Here is a 16,408-nt window from a genome sequence, read left to right as displayed (position 1 = left end):
AAGCCTTTTAAGAAATATGTATTTCTAGGAGGCCGAAGTGTTAGATGACGACATGACATCTTAGCTCTGCAGAACAAGAGATGCGCGGTCCTGCAGATTCCGATCCGGCCGTCGAGGAATAATCCTCCAGCTAAAACAAGCGTACGTGTGCCTTACGCGTGTCATTCGCTGGAGCACATGTGCGCCCAGAACAGTCTCTTAGCCTGTAGGGCAGTGCGGGACTTCTAATCCTGGGGGCAGGCGCGCTACGCGCCAATTAATCCAAATTTCACATCACACGCGCCGACAACGCTGCGGGTACTTCGACCATTTGGACTTCTATCCTTTGAGCTGGTTTGCTGGAATCAACCAGATTTGAATCGGACGGAGCATTCACTAAAACAATGCGTGTCGCGCCGACTGCCTCTTGTGAGCGGGCTCTCGTGGCGGCTGGCCCCGCAGTTCTGGGTGCGACTGCGCGGAGGCGCGCCCTGCAGCTAGCTGCACAGGTTTCGCCCGCCGCGCCTTCTCTTTGGCCTTTGCCCCGTCCTGCCTGCAAATCCATTACCTCACCGGCTTTGTCCGTTGCGTCATGTCCTCCGTCGCGACCTACGCACCGCCGTCGGTGCCGGCAGCATCTGAGAAGAAACAACAGGAACTGCAGCAGCAAGACCAGCAGCGGCCTCCGGAGCAGCAACAGAAACATTCGCAGCAGCGCGCAGCGCACGCGTCGTCCTCTGAAGCAGCACCGCAAATGACCAGCGCACCCCCGCCACCACTTCAGCACTCCACACAATCCCAGTCTTCTGCGTCAACTTTTTCTCAATTATCGTCTTCTCAGGAGAAAGGTGTCGCTAGCGCCCCGGTCCCAGAGTCAATAACTTCGACTCCTCGGTCGCAGGAAACTCCACCGCCTCCTTCCTTCGCTGCGACTGGAACGATGTCTCAAAGCATATATACAGTATGCGAATCTGTGTGTTAAAATATGCAATAAACTGGTCTGCTAATAATCTATAGGCCGTCTACTCTGGGATTCCGGTCTACGAGATGATGGTGAACGGCGTCGCCGTGATGCGCAGACGGTCGGACTCTTACCTTAACGCAACCCAAATTCTGAAGGTCGGCGGCGTGGATAAGGGCCGACGAACTAAGATTCTCGAGAAGGAGATCCACACCGGCGAGCACGAGAAAGTACAGGGCGGTTATGGAAAGTATCAGGGCACCTGGATTCCCTTTGATCGCGGTCGTAAATTCTGCAGACAGTACTTCGTTGAAGACATACTTGCGCCACTATTGAACTTCGATCCTGCGGCACCACAGTCAGAACAAACTCCGACCAAAGAGCAGGCCATGGCGGCACGGCGAAAGCAGATGTACGCTGTAGCGTCGGCGCAGAACAGTGTAACTTCTCAAGGAGCGAATCAATCATTGAGCCATTCTGTGTTTAACGTGCACGTTTCGGGTCGCGCTGCTCAGTCTGCTGCGTCTGCTGCTCGAAACATGGCATCGATTGATTCTACAGTGTCCCGGGAGCGGATGATGTCTTTCAGCGGCGAGACTGCAACTGATGCCGATGACGACGGGGACGATAAGCCTGGTAATGATGATGACGATGGCCCACCACGGAAGCGCCCATGCGTGGATAATATCTCCAAAGGAGATATGGAAACTACGAGTGATTATATGGAGCGTACGCTGGAGCCTTTGGACGCAAATGCCATTCCAAACTACGAGCAATCACGAGAAGTCCTAACACAAATATTTTTGACGAACGAAACAAGCGGCGTGTCGCAGCTGTCCATATTGGATACTTATTCTACTCCGAAGATTGAAATCGACGTTGCGATCGATGAGCTCGGGCATGCTGCATTACATTGGGCTGCCGCGCTTGCGCGAATTCAGCTTGCGCGCGATTTAGTATATCGAGGCGCCGACCCGCGGCGAGGAAATTACAATGGCGAAACCGCGCTAATCCGTGCAGTCTTGGTCACGAATAACCTCGATCAAGTTTCTTTCCCGCAATTGCTGGATCTTCTATACCCGGCTATCCCTCTTCGAGATAACCAAGGCAGGACAGTCCTTCATCATATATCCTTGACGGCTGGCATCTTAGGACGCGCATCTGCCAGCAGATACTATTTGGAATGCCTACTGGAATGGATCGTACGCCACGGCTCGGTAGCTGGGCCCCGTCGCAGTGTCGGTCTGAGCAGGTTTATGGCTGAAGTTGTGAACGCACAGGATAAAAATGGTGACACGTCGCTAAACATTGCTGCGCGTGTCGGAAACAAAGGCATCGTGCAGCAATTGCTTGAAGTTGGTGCTGATGTTACTATACCAAATCGAGCCGGCTTGCGACCGTTGGATTTTGGCGTTGGTTTTGATGTTGCTGAGGGATCACAGCCTCCGCAATTGGCGATGCATGTTCAAATGGGAGCGTTTGCTGTCCCCCCAGAGGTTATACAAAAGAGCAAAGATATTATTGCTTGTAAGTCACATATACTTATCGCTTCGCTATGATATCTGTACTAATTTGGTTTGCAAAGCTATGTCGTCTCGGATATCGCTGCTAGACAAGGACTTCCAGGATGAGCTGCAGGCGAAACAGGTCGCGCTTGACAACATGCATATGCAGCTCCGCGAAGCCACCATCACGCTAGCCACATCTCGTACGCGGGCTGAGAAACTCCGAGAAATGGTCAATCGTATTAATGATTTGAATCAACGCGATCGGAATCTGGAGAATGCAATCAAAGAAGAAGAAGAGCGTTATCATTCTGTCACGGAAGGCAGTGGCAAGATTGGTAGCGGCGATGGCGGTGGCAAGACTCGACGTACGAACAGTATATCAACCACCAGTGGGAATGGCAAGACTGACAAATTAACAACACGCGGAACTCAACAGGAAGGTCATGACGAATTGTCCGGCGTCGACGATCCTATGATTGTAGACGAAGCCGGCGATGTCACGATGGCGGACCTTGATATGATTGACGATAGTCACAGCGATGACGTTACCGGGGAGGTCGACGCGGATCGAGTGTTCAAACTAGATATTATCGAAGATTTGCGCGGCTCACAACTAGGCTCTGACAATGCCGTCCCGAACGAAAGTAATGGCGAGGCGGAGTCGGCCAAACCCGCAGAGGAATCAACGGGAGCTACGGTAATTGATGCAGAGCCGCAATCAGTAAACGGCACAACGAAGTTCTCTCCGGATGGCAAGGTACTCACGGCCGCCGACACCACAACTACCACTTCTGTCGACTTCTCAGCGCTCAAAGTGATCGGTCCACTCCCTCCCATTCCCGTTCTCCGCGCACGGATATCAGCATACAAGCGGAACCAAATGAACCTCCACGCGCTTGCAGAATCTCTACGCGACCGCTCCTCGGATCTGGAAGACAAATTCCGTGCAGTTGTCGCACAATGCACGAACGTACGGAAGGAAGATGTTGATTCGTTGCTAACCGGGCTTGTGCAGGCAGTGCAAAGTGATCCTGCTGAAGTAGACATGGTCCGTGTCGCCGGCTTCCTTCGCAATGTGGACGATGGCGCGTAATGGATTGCCAGAGCGTCACTTTGTTCGTTCTTTGTTTATCTGGTTTGTATTTTATGCTGCCAAGATAGAGAGTTCGTTTTTTAACTTGGCCGGTGGTGTGAGGCGACTGCGTTTTTAGTTTTTATTCTGTGTTCTTGTGATTACTGTATAACCGGTCCTTGTACATAACTTTTGTTGTATATTTCTTCAGTTATGGTTGTTATCGAACTCATCAAGTTTCTGTTTTGTTTCGTTTTGTTTCTATTGAATTTGGGCGTGTTCTGTTTATGAGCAATGTGTATTATTCCAGTACACCACACGCATGTGGTCTCTACTCGCCGTCCCCTTCCTCATCTCTACTTCCCCTCCTCTCTCCTCCGCCCCATTGTCTCCGCTCAGTGCTTGCTGTCTCCATGCAAGCGCTTCGAGCTGGCCATTTTTGCATCTGCAAAACTGTTGCTGGGCTAGATTGAAACATTTTTAGCTTACTTTGAGTACGGTACTTTCGATAATTTGCTTTTGGCATGGAAGTACTGTAATTATTGGCTATCACATTCTAAGTTCCGTCAGTTCGAGGGGGCTTAGATGACGTAGACAGCCGAGGATGTGGCTGGTGCTAACTTGAAGAGAATTAGTACGCTAGCCTTTTATAACTAATTCACATCGACTTCATTCGCCTATATCAACGTCGACCTAATAATTGCACAGTTATCCAGTTGCCAGCCTCCATCGTGCCTATTCCCTCAAGAGTCCCATATCCCTAGCCACCCATACCAACCTCCTCCTACATCCTGCGCCATAACCCCTACTCACCCGTTTCCATCCATATCAACAAACAGTAAACAAATAGAAATAAACGTGAACCAAGCAAACAGAAGAGAAGTACGCCAATTTAGATAGATATTCGTCGAAAGATAAACGAAATTCAAGCAGACACCACATAAATTCACATAACGCAACACGACATTGAGCGCCGGCTCCGGTTCAAATTATTTCCATTTGCATTCACGTTGTTATTATTACCCAGTGCGTCGTTCACATTTGCCGCGTTCAGCTCGTCAAACGCCGCGTCATCTAAGATCTCATTCATCGCCTCCTCAGCCTCTTCTGCGTCGTCCGCGTGTCGTGCGCCGTTGCCAGCTGCGGTTCCAGATCCAGCACCACCGCCGCCCATAGCTGCGGCCACTGAAGCGCTCATGCCTCGACCCACTGGCAGTGGAGACGGCGTTCTGGTCGTCGCGATGGACAGCAGGATCTGGCGAAGCAAGTGACCCGGTCGACGACGACGACGGGAACGGATGATACGGGCCAACGAAAGACCGGTGCCAGAAGGTGGATTACTGTTTGCCGTGCGAGCAAGTTCGTTGATTGAAACAGTACATTGCCGGATGAAATCCATGAAGCCGCTGTTAGATAACTTGATTTCGGCGAGAGCTGGCGTAGACCGTCCGCTGTTGGAGGAATTAAGCTGAAGCTGTCGCTGCAACTGATAATGCTCGAGAAACATCTTCATATCACCGACAATAAGTCCCTGTCCCAATGCAGCTTCTGCATACTGCACATACGCAAAGCACGGCTCACCCGCCAGAAATTCTGTAAACTCGCGCTGCAACATCGCCGCGGAATCATATGCGCCACGTTGAACAAATTGTGCATGACTGTCAAGTAGAATCTGGTGACTGTACTTGCATTTCAGCTTGATTAATCCTAAAGACCACAAACACTTCTCGCTCTCGGGACTTTGCAGGAGATCGAGTAATTGCTGGGCAGATGGCGCTTCAGCGGTGCGTTCAGATAACGTTGACAATGAATTGAGTGCTAACGGCCGCAGAACGCGTTCTGCATTTCGTCGCATGATAGTGATCACGCTAAGCCACGTAACATTCGGGCAGTCGTATACCGAGAGTCGGAGAATAATGCCCGTAGTTTCTGTCAAATTTACGTCGCGCTGAGAAGACGGTGGAGGGCAGCGTTCCATAGCGCGCATGATCCTAGCTCTGGTCACTAAAGCCGCCATGTCTACTGTAGCATCCGAAACGCTCGTATTGTCCACTTCGATGTTCCGAAGAAGCGAGCATGACTCAATCAATTTCATGACACCGTCGTCTGATACATTCGCGCACGCGGAAAACTGAGCATGGCGTAGCCACGCGCACCTCTGTGAAAGTGCGAGGAGCGTTTCATTGGTGAGCTGCCAGCAGTCTTCGCAGTCGATGTATGTCAAGTTGGGAGTAGTCGGCAACAGCGCCTGCATGCCGGCATCCGTGATGTTGGGTATTCCAGATAAGTCGAGCTCAATCAAGCGAGGAACAAGATGCGCCATGTCAGTGAGGCTACGCGAAGTGAGTAGAGAGCACTGCGACAGATTCAAATACTGTAATTTCAACTTTGCGACCTCCGGTACACTCGTGAGCATATCAACCGGAATCGGCGCGTCCGACCCGGAGAGCAAAATGCGTATCGCGTCATCATTTATATCCAGGCACGATGCTAGGGATAGTCGCTGTAAATTCTTGGTCGTCGTATGCAACTTTTGCATGAAAAGTGGCTCATTCACACGGCGACAACCAGCCAAGTTCAGTTCGCGGAGATTCTTGCATGTCCGGAGAATATCAAGAAGTCCGTCGGCGTCGCACTGCGTACAAAACGACACATCAAGCGCGACAAGATTTGGACAACTAAGACTGACCGTAAAACAACTCGCGTTCGTGAATGTATTCAAACTGGATAAGCAGAGATATTTGAGGGTGGCACTATTCCGGATCAGTTGCGTTAGCGCGTTGTGGTCGAACGAGTAGCACTTCTCGAGCGAGAGAAACTCAAGGCTCGACATTGCTCGTGCAATCTTCAGCGCGTCCTGGCTCGATAGATGGCTCCAGCCGCGTAGGTTAAGTTCCCGCACAAACCCGCCGTTTGACGTAATAAGTTTAGTAAGCTGCTCTGGAGACATACCCCGAAACTGCTTTGTCCCGGCATCAATGCCTTGCCACAGCTCTCCGTCGGTGCACGCCTCGTGCCACGCGCGTGAGACCTGAATAACACAGCGCTAGTATCTGACAGTTTGCAATACACAAGCAAACTAGAATTCTTACACTTGCAGCACGGAGAATGTCGCTGGGCGGCAGGTATCTGAACAGTTTGAGCACGATCTCGCGCGGAAGCGTTGCAACAGGATCGATCGTCAACATGGCAGCGGTTGCCAATGGCGACGGCGGGATCGGCAGAGCGCATGCTGTGGGCGTGCTGCCGAGTGTCGCCATGGCATACCATAGACTCTAGTTATGTGCGCTAGTCGATCTCGAGACCGAAGGTCTTTTAGGCAACAGCGGTAACGAGGTGCATGCGTGAACTCATCACGGGGACGTCGTTGGGAGCAGTCCCAAACTCCCATTGCGACCTCCCAACCGTTCGTTCAGCCGTGGCACGACTGAACGTAATTTTACAAAGCGCAGATTGCTACACGTTGTTCATTGCTAGTATTGTTGTTCTATATCCGACTGTTGTCGGTCATATATTGTTGTCACGCGTTATTGTAAAGCCCATTAACACCGAAATAAAAGAGAATAAATAAAATTTTACGCCGCGCAACCGTAAGCAGTCTTAAGATGCGCAATAAAAGTCATCAGAGTATATGTTAGCCCGCTTAGATAATGCTAGGCGCGACAGGTTCGTAGACAACTTTCTCGGACACAGACCTCCGGGTGCTTCCCACACAAATAGAGATGAACCAGAAGAATGCCGAAATGATGGAGGCCGCAGCGGCGGCCCAAACGATGCCAAACATGACACGACCAGTGGTAGCAGTAATACCGAAATCAGCATTGTTAATCGCCTTCACTTCGACGACGTAAAGACCGGTAGCGAGACCAGCGGCAGCCACACTGCTAGCAAGCGTGAACATTGAGATGATCAATGTGCAGAACGAACCGGCACGGGAATGGAAGCTGAAGAAGCCCGCGATGAAGGACATCACGGAGAAAATGACGGAAACGCAGAAGAGGATCGTCATGGCGTATGAGATCGCCTTGGCAGCCTTGAGAGCGGATGTAAGGCTGCTAGGGACGTTATCAATGTCGCCCTCATCAATGGCGTCCTCGATGACGGTGACAGGGTTGAAGTAAAACAAGCCAGAGGGCTTGACACAGCTGTCAATGGTGTAGCCACTGCCGGTAGTAGAGTTCACAGAGCCCTTGCAGTAATTCCAGACTCCGACTTGGTAGAATCCAGGAATGTCCGACGAGACCTCGCTGTAGGTAACAGTGGTGTCGTCGATACTGACAGAGAGGCCGCTGACATCAATGCGCATAAAATAAAGCTTGGTGTAGATGCTCTTGTCGAGGATGCTGCCGATCAAGACGAAGATCGTCAACACGAAGGAGGCTACCACGAACTAGACAGGGATGTTAGTTGCGTCCTCGGGATGTGCGGCGTGCTGCGATGCAATAGGAACATACAAAGTACGGGAAGGAGATGATAAAACAGTTGCGTCCGGCAGCCATGGTTGTGTAGTGGGGGTGAAAGTGAAGACGGGTCTTGAAAATGCCGACGGGCAAGGGCGGATCGTGAGGCACTTATAGGGCCAACAGCCGCGTGCAGTTCGTGCTGGCAAGTATGCAGACACCAGCCACTTGGCACAGGGTCACAGCCCTGCACAGCCCCGCAGTTGCCCAGCCACCTGCAGCGCGAGGGGGCTGGCCGATCACTCGGTAGCTGCATGCAATTCTTCCGCACAGTAAAAATAGACATGCAGCATAAGCTTGTAACCTTGCTACATTTACGCCGCAAAACGCTCATGTGCGCCTAGTATGCAGGGACGCAGAACGTCGTAAGCTTCGCCAGGCACCGGCGGATGGCGCAGCACTGCGGCGCTGACGCAAGCCAGAACAAAAGTAGCTAGCGTGAGCCGGCGACCAGCGTCAAACAACCAGCAGCGCTGCGCCATTCCTGAGCCGCACCACCAGAACTTTAATTCTAGGCCCTGAGGTGCGCGGCGCCGGCGGTGCGCGAGCGGCGAATCCCATGCCGCTCCAGCAGACTTGCGGCCTGGCGTGCACTCTGCGCCAGAATGCATCACGCTTCATCCTCCAGCGCGGACAAGCGACCCTCGCGGCGTCACCAGCCCAGCGACTTCGCTGAAGGCCCGGTCGCTATCATACCCAAATGCACCGCCCTGCCCCAATCGGCTCATCCAAGGTCTCCCAAATATCGAGATCATGAGTGCCGACTGCTCGGTCGTCTGAACGCGAGGGCTTGGTTTCTTGGCTTGGTTTTTGGCTTGGTATATATATTGACGTAGTGATCGCTCTCATGCCGACGCGCGTATCCGGTTCATCTGGTGACGACGCGCGCGTTGCGAACTTGCGGACGCCGCAACACGATGCGTGAGCCGCGCGACACGACACGCGTCTCCCGCGATGGCCTCCTCGCTTCCTCGGCGTGGCGCTGAAACGCTCGGCATTTTTCCTGTATATCCTGATCCTCTGTTACCAGGCTACCACGCTACAGACGAGAGACAGACGCACACAATGGGCGCGCATAGTAACTATAACAATGCGTTCGTCGTCTGTGCCTTATCAAGTCAAAAATCGGTAACTTTGTATTTATGGCGCGCTAGCTCTGCTTTTGTGGCCTCTGTATACTTCTGCAGCCTCTCGTTACAGGCTGTGCATCTGGAGAGCTTCCTAAACTAGTCACGCGCGCGTTCACTCCACTGGACTGGTAATCAAAACCTGGCCATTAACAAGCTCTGCTGACATACAAACAAATCAGTCTATAGTTGTCCCTGACCGCCATGTCAAGATCGTATCGCACAAGAATAGAAATACATCTAGGACGCAACTTCCAAGCTACGTGCGCACGCTCACCCGCAAACCATTACAGACCTAAACCGCCAGCATCCCATCTCGCTCTTACTGACAAATATACCCAAGAGCAATGCAGGCAAAGGAAAGACAAACAACAAAATAGAGCAGACAAACTGAACAGCAAATTACTGTGAAGAGATAGAGAAAACCCTCAAACATATGCCGAAACAAAAACAGGATATCCCTCAACATACAACGCTTATTATAAAACGCCCAACGCTCCCCCGCATCCATAATTATTATCCGTATCCATCTGATTTCTGCACTGTTCTGTCGTGAACACAGAGAAAACGGAAAGTGCGCGCTATGTACAGTCGCAAAACCCACGCTGAGGTGCCATAATAAGTGAAAAATAGAACAAAGGAGTGGAGATGTCGCCAATTCAGATTGTCAATCGTTACGTCGCTGTAGCCGCCGAAGAATGCGCCAACCATTTGCCCTGCAGGCCGTTGTTGGCAGTGTCGAGCTTCTTGCGCAACGTCAAGAGCCGGCCGCGAACGCTCAGCAGTACTAAACCGATGCACATCAGCCTTGATTCTCCAGCCATAAAAAGATCAGAGTGTTACTTACTGCCATCAACCATCCGCTTATCTTCCTCGTCAATCGGCTTCTCCTTAGCGCCGACCTCCAGGATAGCATCTAGTAGGCAGATCGTAGTCTCATACATGATCTCACACTCTGCCAAGTTATCTCCAACGAGCTCGTTCATTGCGGCTTGTCGGGACATATCGATTGCACGGTCGTACAACAACTTCTCCGCGGTCACCCTCGTGCCTTCAAACGATTGAGATCCTTGGCCAGTTGAATTTGCAAGCTTCATTCGCACAAGCTGTGCCCTGTTCAGTGCCTCGTTGAACTGTTCCCGGCTCCATTCAACTGTATTAATCAAACGTGGAGAAACTGTCTTACTCTCGTTGCACGCCCACCACGATCCAGCAATATCCATGACGTTCGCAAGTAACGAAAGCGCCTTTACATACAGGACGAGTGCTTCTTCTGAAAGCGCCGCAACTGCCTGCGGAGTGAGATCCGATGTAGTCGCGAAATTGCTCGACGGCGTCATTGGCATAAGCTGCTCAAACTTAACATTCGCAAGTTCATACACGACATTCGACTTTGCAGTTGTAGCCTCGAGACGCATAAGAACTCCGAGCTCGTTCTCTGTAAGGTTTTGATCGTACTCCTGTGGAGATTGCCCGCCACGCGCGGATGGGCTGTATCCACCGCTACTACCACTGCGTCCAATAAGACGAGCACTTGCCATCGCCACGGCACGGCCAAGTGACGACGACGGAGAGTCGCCATAATTGCGTCGCTGGTCGGTAGAGCTCGTCCACCGAGTACCTGAGGTAGATCCTGGAGAAAATCGGTTTCGGGAAGACGAGGACATACGCCGTTGCGAATTAACACTGCCAAACGCCCTCGGCGAGTTTGCAACCTCATCTGCAAACTTGTTGACCTCAACAGTGCGCTTCTCCACCACAACATACTCGCGTTCAAACATGACATCATCTTCTGGTCGTCCCAATGACGCGGCGCGCCCCAGTAATGGTGAGGCAGTAGTCACCTGCGGGATCGGTGGCGTTGCGATGCTGAGAATGCTCGTACCTGAAGACCGCCGACGATCGCTGCGTGCCGGAGAGAAATCAGGTTCATCAGTGATCACCGGACCTGTCACGACAGGTATAGCTAGTGGTGTTGAAACTTGGTTATGCGCGGTCGGCTGTCGTGTCGACTCAGTGTTCGAGACCGTCTGCGCCACCGGTGGAGCTGTCGTATCACGGCTGCTTTGCTTCTCCGAGACGGCTGCATCAGATGACGAATCCACCCGCGGCTCATCAGTAGTTTTAGCTCTGACGATACTCACTGGGGCACGGATAGACGGCGTCTCTTTGGCGCTGAGAGCATCACTAGACGGTGCAATTACTGAAGATGCCGATGTAAATGAACCGCTGGCAATGTCCTCGCAGACAGTTTCGTCCTCGGAGAATTCTCGGAATCCCATCCGCTCCACAGGACTGCGCCGAAGCAGTCCGCAGATAAGGCGCTTCAAACCGTCAGAGACTGGAACGCCTTCCGCGAATGCGATCCGATCACCATTGGCCTCGATTTTCCGCACTAGATCGATATAGTTCTCCGCCTTGAAAGGTGGCGTGCCCTGGCATAACTCGTACAGGATCGTACCGACGGACCACAAGTCTGCCTTTGCGTCGTATTTCTCATATCGCAGAATCTCTGGTGCCATGTAAAGAGGCGATCCGCAAAGTGTCTCTGCAAGCGAGGTATTTGGTAGAATGCGCGCGAATCCAAAGTCGGCGAGCTTCAGCACTGGGAGCGACCACATTCCGACATAGCCCTTCTCTGCAGCTTCTGTCTCGGAAAGTGACGGCGGACAAAGAAGCATGTTCTGCGGCTTCAAATCGCGATGAATCAGATTTTTCTCCCGCAAAAATAGAATTGCCGATGCCATTTGCTTGAGAAAGTGCCGCACAAGGACCTCGTTCAGACCGCCACCCTTGGAGTTAGGGTACCGTTCCATAACTGTGGCAATGCACGGCATGCGAGAAAGACGGTCTCGTTTGCGCATGAATACGCTCAAATCCTCTAGAGCACAGTACTCCATAATGAGATGAACATAAGTCGGCGAGTCGGTCTTCTCGAATAGTTGCACAATATGCGGATGAGCCAACGTCTTGAGGATGTGGATCTCGGATTCCAAGTTCTCGAGAAGCCGCTTCTTTAACCGCGCGCGTATAACTGATTTGATTGCAACCGGCATACCGGTTTTCGTGTTGACACCTTTATAGACCATCGCAAAAGAGCCCTTGCCAATCTCGTGCCCGATGCGATAGTCGCCCACGGTCTGATCGATCGGGACCACTGCGGCTGAAGCCCCGCTGCGGCGGCTCTGGCCGTGATGCCGCTCCTTCTCCATGGATGGATGGTGGGCGGGCGTGGTCAGTCAGAGAGAGCAGTTACAACGGTGAAAGGTGAGGAAAAAGAGAGGAGGATGAGTAAGATGAGTAAGAAGGGTAGTGAGGGGGCGAGAACAAAGTGCGTAAGGCGGTGGGAGGAATCACGAACACAGAGTTCGGGTGCAGGTGACCAGCCAGTCGCACGAGCCGAGCTGTTGTAACGCCGCGCCACATCGACTTCGCGAACCAAATCGATTGTGGCGTTGTTCTGTCTGATTCGCTGGATACTTTATTATTTATCACCACCAGCCGCATGAACCGTCAACATAATCAGCCAACCTTGCTTGCCTTCCTTATGCCTCCTGATACTTATCATTATGCTTTGTTCTATGCCGGTTGTCATGCAACGATACGCCACTCCAGCTGGCAGCGGCGAGCTGCTACTTTTCGCGCTCAAGACGAGTCATACCCGGAGTGCTGACGACGCTGAGATTGCAGCTGCACAGGCAGAGCCGCAGAAGCAGGCGCACGCCAAAATCTGATATCGACTTTCGAGTAGGTAGAGACCCTCAAAACGTTATAGACATCAATTGTTTACGTGGTCGCCACTACACCAGTTCGTCCCATATTGTCATTTCTAGTCACCTTCACATGCTACCAAAGTTGTCCAATAATCGGAGCAAAGACTCCACTAACAGGCCAACAGACAAATAAAAGACAAAAAAACCAAGACCAACACAAATGAAACTGTATCGGTTATGTAGACGCCGATTAACATATTTCGCGAAACGCCCATGTTCTATAACAGCAACAACTGCAATAATCTCAAGAGCATACTAAATAATGGTCCAAATCGGTCTTGGAAGGCCGCCGGAAGGTTTTGTCTCATCAATACTCATAATGACGCATGGGACTTTCCGTTCATCGACAATTTTAGCTATGAATGGCTGGTCAGAACACAACACGATACGCTGAACATATAGGCGCAGAAGCACTCACTGTAGCACTCGATACGGTAGTACTCTGCAATCTGGTACACGATCCAACGAGAAAACGCTTCCGCCTTAATTGTATCCTCTGCTATGTCGATATTCTTCTCCAACAGAAATTTCTGCTTGCAGTTACCAGCGGCCTCCGTGGCCGAAAGTCGCGGTGTGTTGTTCACGCTCACTGACATCAGCTGCACGCCCGCACGTTTCAAAGCCGCTGCTGCAAGAACGTCTCTATCCGGTACATCAAGATCCTTTGTGGCGGCCGTGGGAATGGCTGTGTCGCCGCCAGGAGCAGAGCGTACAAATTCCCGCACATCCTCTTCTAGTTTCTTCAGAAACGGCTGTGTAAGATGCCCTTTCTTAACACGCTCTTTGAGCGTCCTTGGTATTATTCGCTGACTATCGCGCATGCCTTGTTTCCGCATTAATTGCTTCGTGTAGAAACTATCAAGGAAGTCCTCGGAAACTCTTGTCCGCGACGCAAGGTACTCTGTCAGATTGCGATCTATGCGCCGCACCGCGTATGTCGGAGCGGGTAGGTAATCTTGCGGTGTAGGAGGGACCGCGTGAGGATTATACAACATTCGGGCTGTGATACGTATTGTAAGTCTTGACTTTTGGCGGCATGCACGACCGCGACGACTACTCACAGTTCTCTAGTCGCCGTCGTTGCCGTGTGCCCTGAACTGGTCTGCGCTCCATGATACTGAGATGCGCGGCCGCTCGGCGTGCCGAGAAATTGACAACACTGCCTTGTGGCGTCGAATACACGGTACTAGGCGCCTCGCGCGACAAAATCGTCGAACTGGACATGGCTGTGTTCGTATCTGACGTCACTGACACCAAATCGTCAAAACCAACATCGCTGTCCACATCTCTTTGCTGGTGTCGCTGTCGTTGCGGATGCTGCGGGTGGCGCCGTCGAGAGGTCTCGCCGTGAACCGCAACTGATGCTGTTCGATGGGAATCGGACATAGTCGTATTGCTCAAGGCAAGCAATAACGCTTGCAGGTTCTCCTCCGTAAGCGGAAGAGGTGCATTGCGATTGTCAACCAGAACCATATTCTATCAGAAGTATAAAGGCGTGAATCTGAGTCTCAGTGTATCCAATTGAAGTGTCCGACGCGTCTATAGAGCCACTAGCTGTACGTGTACCGTCGTTCTCTGCTAGACTAACTGCCGGGTGCTAGGTACTCCTTCACCAAAAATCTATAGCAAGGGCGGTTAATATGCGTCAAAACAGGTTACAAGGAAGTCTTACTGTACTATGCAATTCGCGGCGAAGTCGATCGCTGACTTTGGCGCCGAGACAACGGGCCGGAGGAGCAGCCATCGTCAATTACAGCTTACAAGGGGTTTGTGGACGAACAGCCACGATAGTAGGCAGCCCAGCACCAAGCTGCGATCAACCGGCCAGATCAATCAACAAAGACCCATTTTTATAAACTAAAATATACATGCGCCATGCACTATAAATGTGCTTACTCCTGCGTGTCCACCTCGTCTGCGGCAGCGGCAGCAGCAGCAACCGCAGCAGCGTTGCTTGCACTCCGCGCGGTCAGCATGTGTGCGAGAATTTGGCTAGTTCGGAAGCTCAGGCCCTTCGTTCGCTCAATAACCTGCTGGTAAACGCTCTGTGGTGGGTGATTCATGATGACTGTTCCGTCCGAAAAATTGATCTTCGCGTCAACTCGAGTATCGCGAATTAAGTTAACAATCCACTTCTCGCCTTCCTCATCTGAAAGGTTCAAACGGGCCGAGAGATCCTTAATATCGATTCGTTGGTGGATCTGGCAGTACAGCTCAGACACAAGGTGTCGTGCAGACTCGAGGAATTCGTTGGCAGATCCAACAAGAAAAGGATCGGCCTTGACGACATCAGCAGACTCGGCCAGTTTAGCCTGGGCCTCCTCAAAGTCGAAATCGACATAGAGGGCATACACAAACTCAATGACGGGGTCGCTGTACTCGTATCTCTCCTGCTTAATGACACGAACAAGGTCGCGTATCTGTCTCTGATACGTGGCGTAAGAAGCGGCACGACTAGAGCCACTTGACTTCCGTGCACTTCGCGACGCAAGAACCGACACGGTAACGTAACGAAGAACCCACGGAACAGACGTCTGAATTGTGTTGAGATAGGCAGGAGAGAGAAACAAATCCGTCAATTTCTCGCGTCCAGCGTCCGCATGGAAAAAGAAAAATAGCGACCAATGAATCAACCACGCGCGGTTGTTCAGTAGTACAAGCGGGTTCACAAAGGACTTTTGGTCAATAAGTTCCTTCAACTTGCTCAGCTCCTCCGCTGCGGTATCCCATTGAACAGTCATAATCTCGCAAGCCAGCTTGCCCCAAGTCGCGGAGATAATCAAGTCGTTGTCACTTGACAAAGATCGGAAATGAAAGAGAAGATCAGAGGCTTCCGCGTACTTTCCGCAATTATACTGAAATTGTCCGTAGTGATAAAGCTCGTTAACATCATCCATAGTGATCTAAAGTCTACTGTTAGCAAGAAACAATGGCGAGACATCGACCACAGTTGAACATACCCCGTAGTTGTCTTTGATGTACTGGAAGTTCTGAGCCTTGTCGCCCCTCATAGCATTGGCCACGTCAGCGTTACGAATGACCTCCAAAATCTTCTCTGTCTTCTTCTCGAATGTGGAAAGAGTATTTAAAACCTCTGTTCGCTTTTGAGCGATTTCGGATGGCACGGTCGCGTCCTCCCCATGAATTTTCTTGTACGTCTCCGCGACATAGTCCGCCATGTTCGTATCCTTCATAACATCGTACTTCGCTCGCAGCAAAAAACCTTCTGGATACAGCTTTTGTTCTGAAATATGCTCGAGAAGTGCAAAGATGAGAAGCCGGTCCAAATAGGAGAGGATCTTTGGCACCAGATCGTAGGAGGGAGAGCTCTTCTCGGTCGTCATCTTGTCGTCGACACTGCTTTGGATTATGGCAAACAAACAGAGGTTCAGCTGAAGATACTAGTCGAGAAAATCTTTCCTCGCGCAAAAACCTGAGAAATAAGCAAGGGGTGTCTGACAAAGGACTGGACCTCCAGTGACTTCTTGCGACCTCTACTACGCGCACAAAAATTTCTTCCTCTATACA

At 51.4% G+C, this 16,408-nt stretch overlaps 6 protein-coding genes across 6 annotated transcripts; 1 reads left to right on the top strand and 5 right to left on the bottom strand.

Annotated features, from left to right (window-relative positions):
* Positions 1-856: 856 nt before the first annotated feature.
* On the top strand, positions 857-3,696 carry V1518DRAFT_11164 (uncharacterized protein). Its single transcript, XM_066900678.1, has 2 exons — positions 857-2,467; positions 2,526-3,696. The coding sequence occupies exons 1-2, from the start codon at positions 1,027-1,029 to the stop codon at positions 3,539-3,541; spliced, it is 2,457 nt and encodes an 818-aa protein (XP_066761835.1). The 5' UTR covers positions 857-1,026; the 3' UTR covers positions 3,542-3,696.
* Positions 3,697-4,466: 770 nt separating this feature from the next.
* V1518DRAFT_369979 (uncharacterized protein) lies at positions 4,467-6,708 on the bottom strand (the record flags this gene model as incomplete). Its single annotated transcript, XM_066901305.1, has 3 exons — positions 4,467-4,860; positions 4,966-6,551; positions 6,613-6,708. 3 exons carry the CDS (start codon positions 6,706-6,708, stop codon positions 4,467-4,469), a joined length of 2,076 nt encoding a protein of 691 aa, XP_066761834.1.
* Positions 6,709-7,163: 455 nt separating this feature from the next.
* On the bottom strand, positions 7,164-8,019 carry V1518DRAFT_402820 (actin cortical patch SUR7/pH-response regulator pali; the record flags this gene model as incomplete). Its single annotated transcript, XM_066901847.1, has 2 exons — positions 7,164-7,910; positions 7,975-8,019. The coding sequence occupies 2 exons, from the start codon at positions 8,017-8,019 to the stop codon at positions 7,164-7,166; spliced, it is 792 nt and encodes a 263-aa protein (XP_066761833.1).
* Positions 8,020-9,871: 1,852 nt separating this feature from the next.
* Positions 9,872-12,556, bottom strand: V1518DRAFT_408555 (kinase-like domain-containing protein). The gene has a single exon (XM_066902155.1). The coding sequence runs from the start codon at positions 12,317-12,319 to the stop codon at positions 9,947-9,949; it is 2,373 nt and encodes a 790-aa protein (XP_066761832.1). The 5' UTR covers positions 12,320-12,556; the 3' UTR covers positions 9,872-9,946.
* A 335-nt stretch (positions 12,557-12,891) lies between these two features.
* On the bottom strand, positions 12,892-14,549 carry V1518DRAFT_408553 (uncharacterized protein). Its single transcript, XM_066902154.1, has 3 exons — positions 13,942-14,549; positions 13,299-13,880; positions 12,892-13,236 (listed from the first exon to the last, which is right to left on the bottom strand). The coding sequence occupies exons 1-3, from the start codon at positions 14,351-14,353 to the stop codon at positions 13,136-13,138; spliced, it is 1,095 nt and encodes a 364-aa protein (XP_066761831.1). The 5' UTR covers positions 14,354-14,549; the 3' UTR covers positions 12,892-13,135.
* Positions 14,509-16,379, bottom strand: V1518DRAFT_379193 (eIF3 subunit 6 N terminal domain-containing protein). The gene is made up of 2 exons (XM_066901630.1): positions 15,841-16,379; positions 14,509-15,783 (listed from the first exon to the last, which is right to left on the bottom strand). The coding sequence occupies exons 1-2, from the start codon at positions 16,222-16,224 to the stop codon at positions 14,773-14,775; spliced, it is 1,395 nt and encodes a 464-aa protein (XP_066761830.1). The 5' UTR covers positions 16,225-16,379; the 3' UTR covers positions 14,509-14,772.
* Positions 16,380-16,408: the final 29 nt, after the last annotated feature.

This window comes from Limtongia smithiae (assembly GCF_038497785.1).
Source record: "Limtongia smithiae strain NRRL Y-17922 unplaced genomic scaffold V1518scaffold_1, whole genome shotgun sequence".
In the NCBI taxonomy this organism is placed as follows: Eukaryota; Fungi; Ascomycota; class Lipomycetes; order Lipomycetales; family Lipomycetaceae; genus Limtongia; species Limtongia smithiae.
This window is presented reverse-complemented; position numbering and strand designations above follow the sequence as displayed.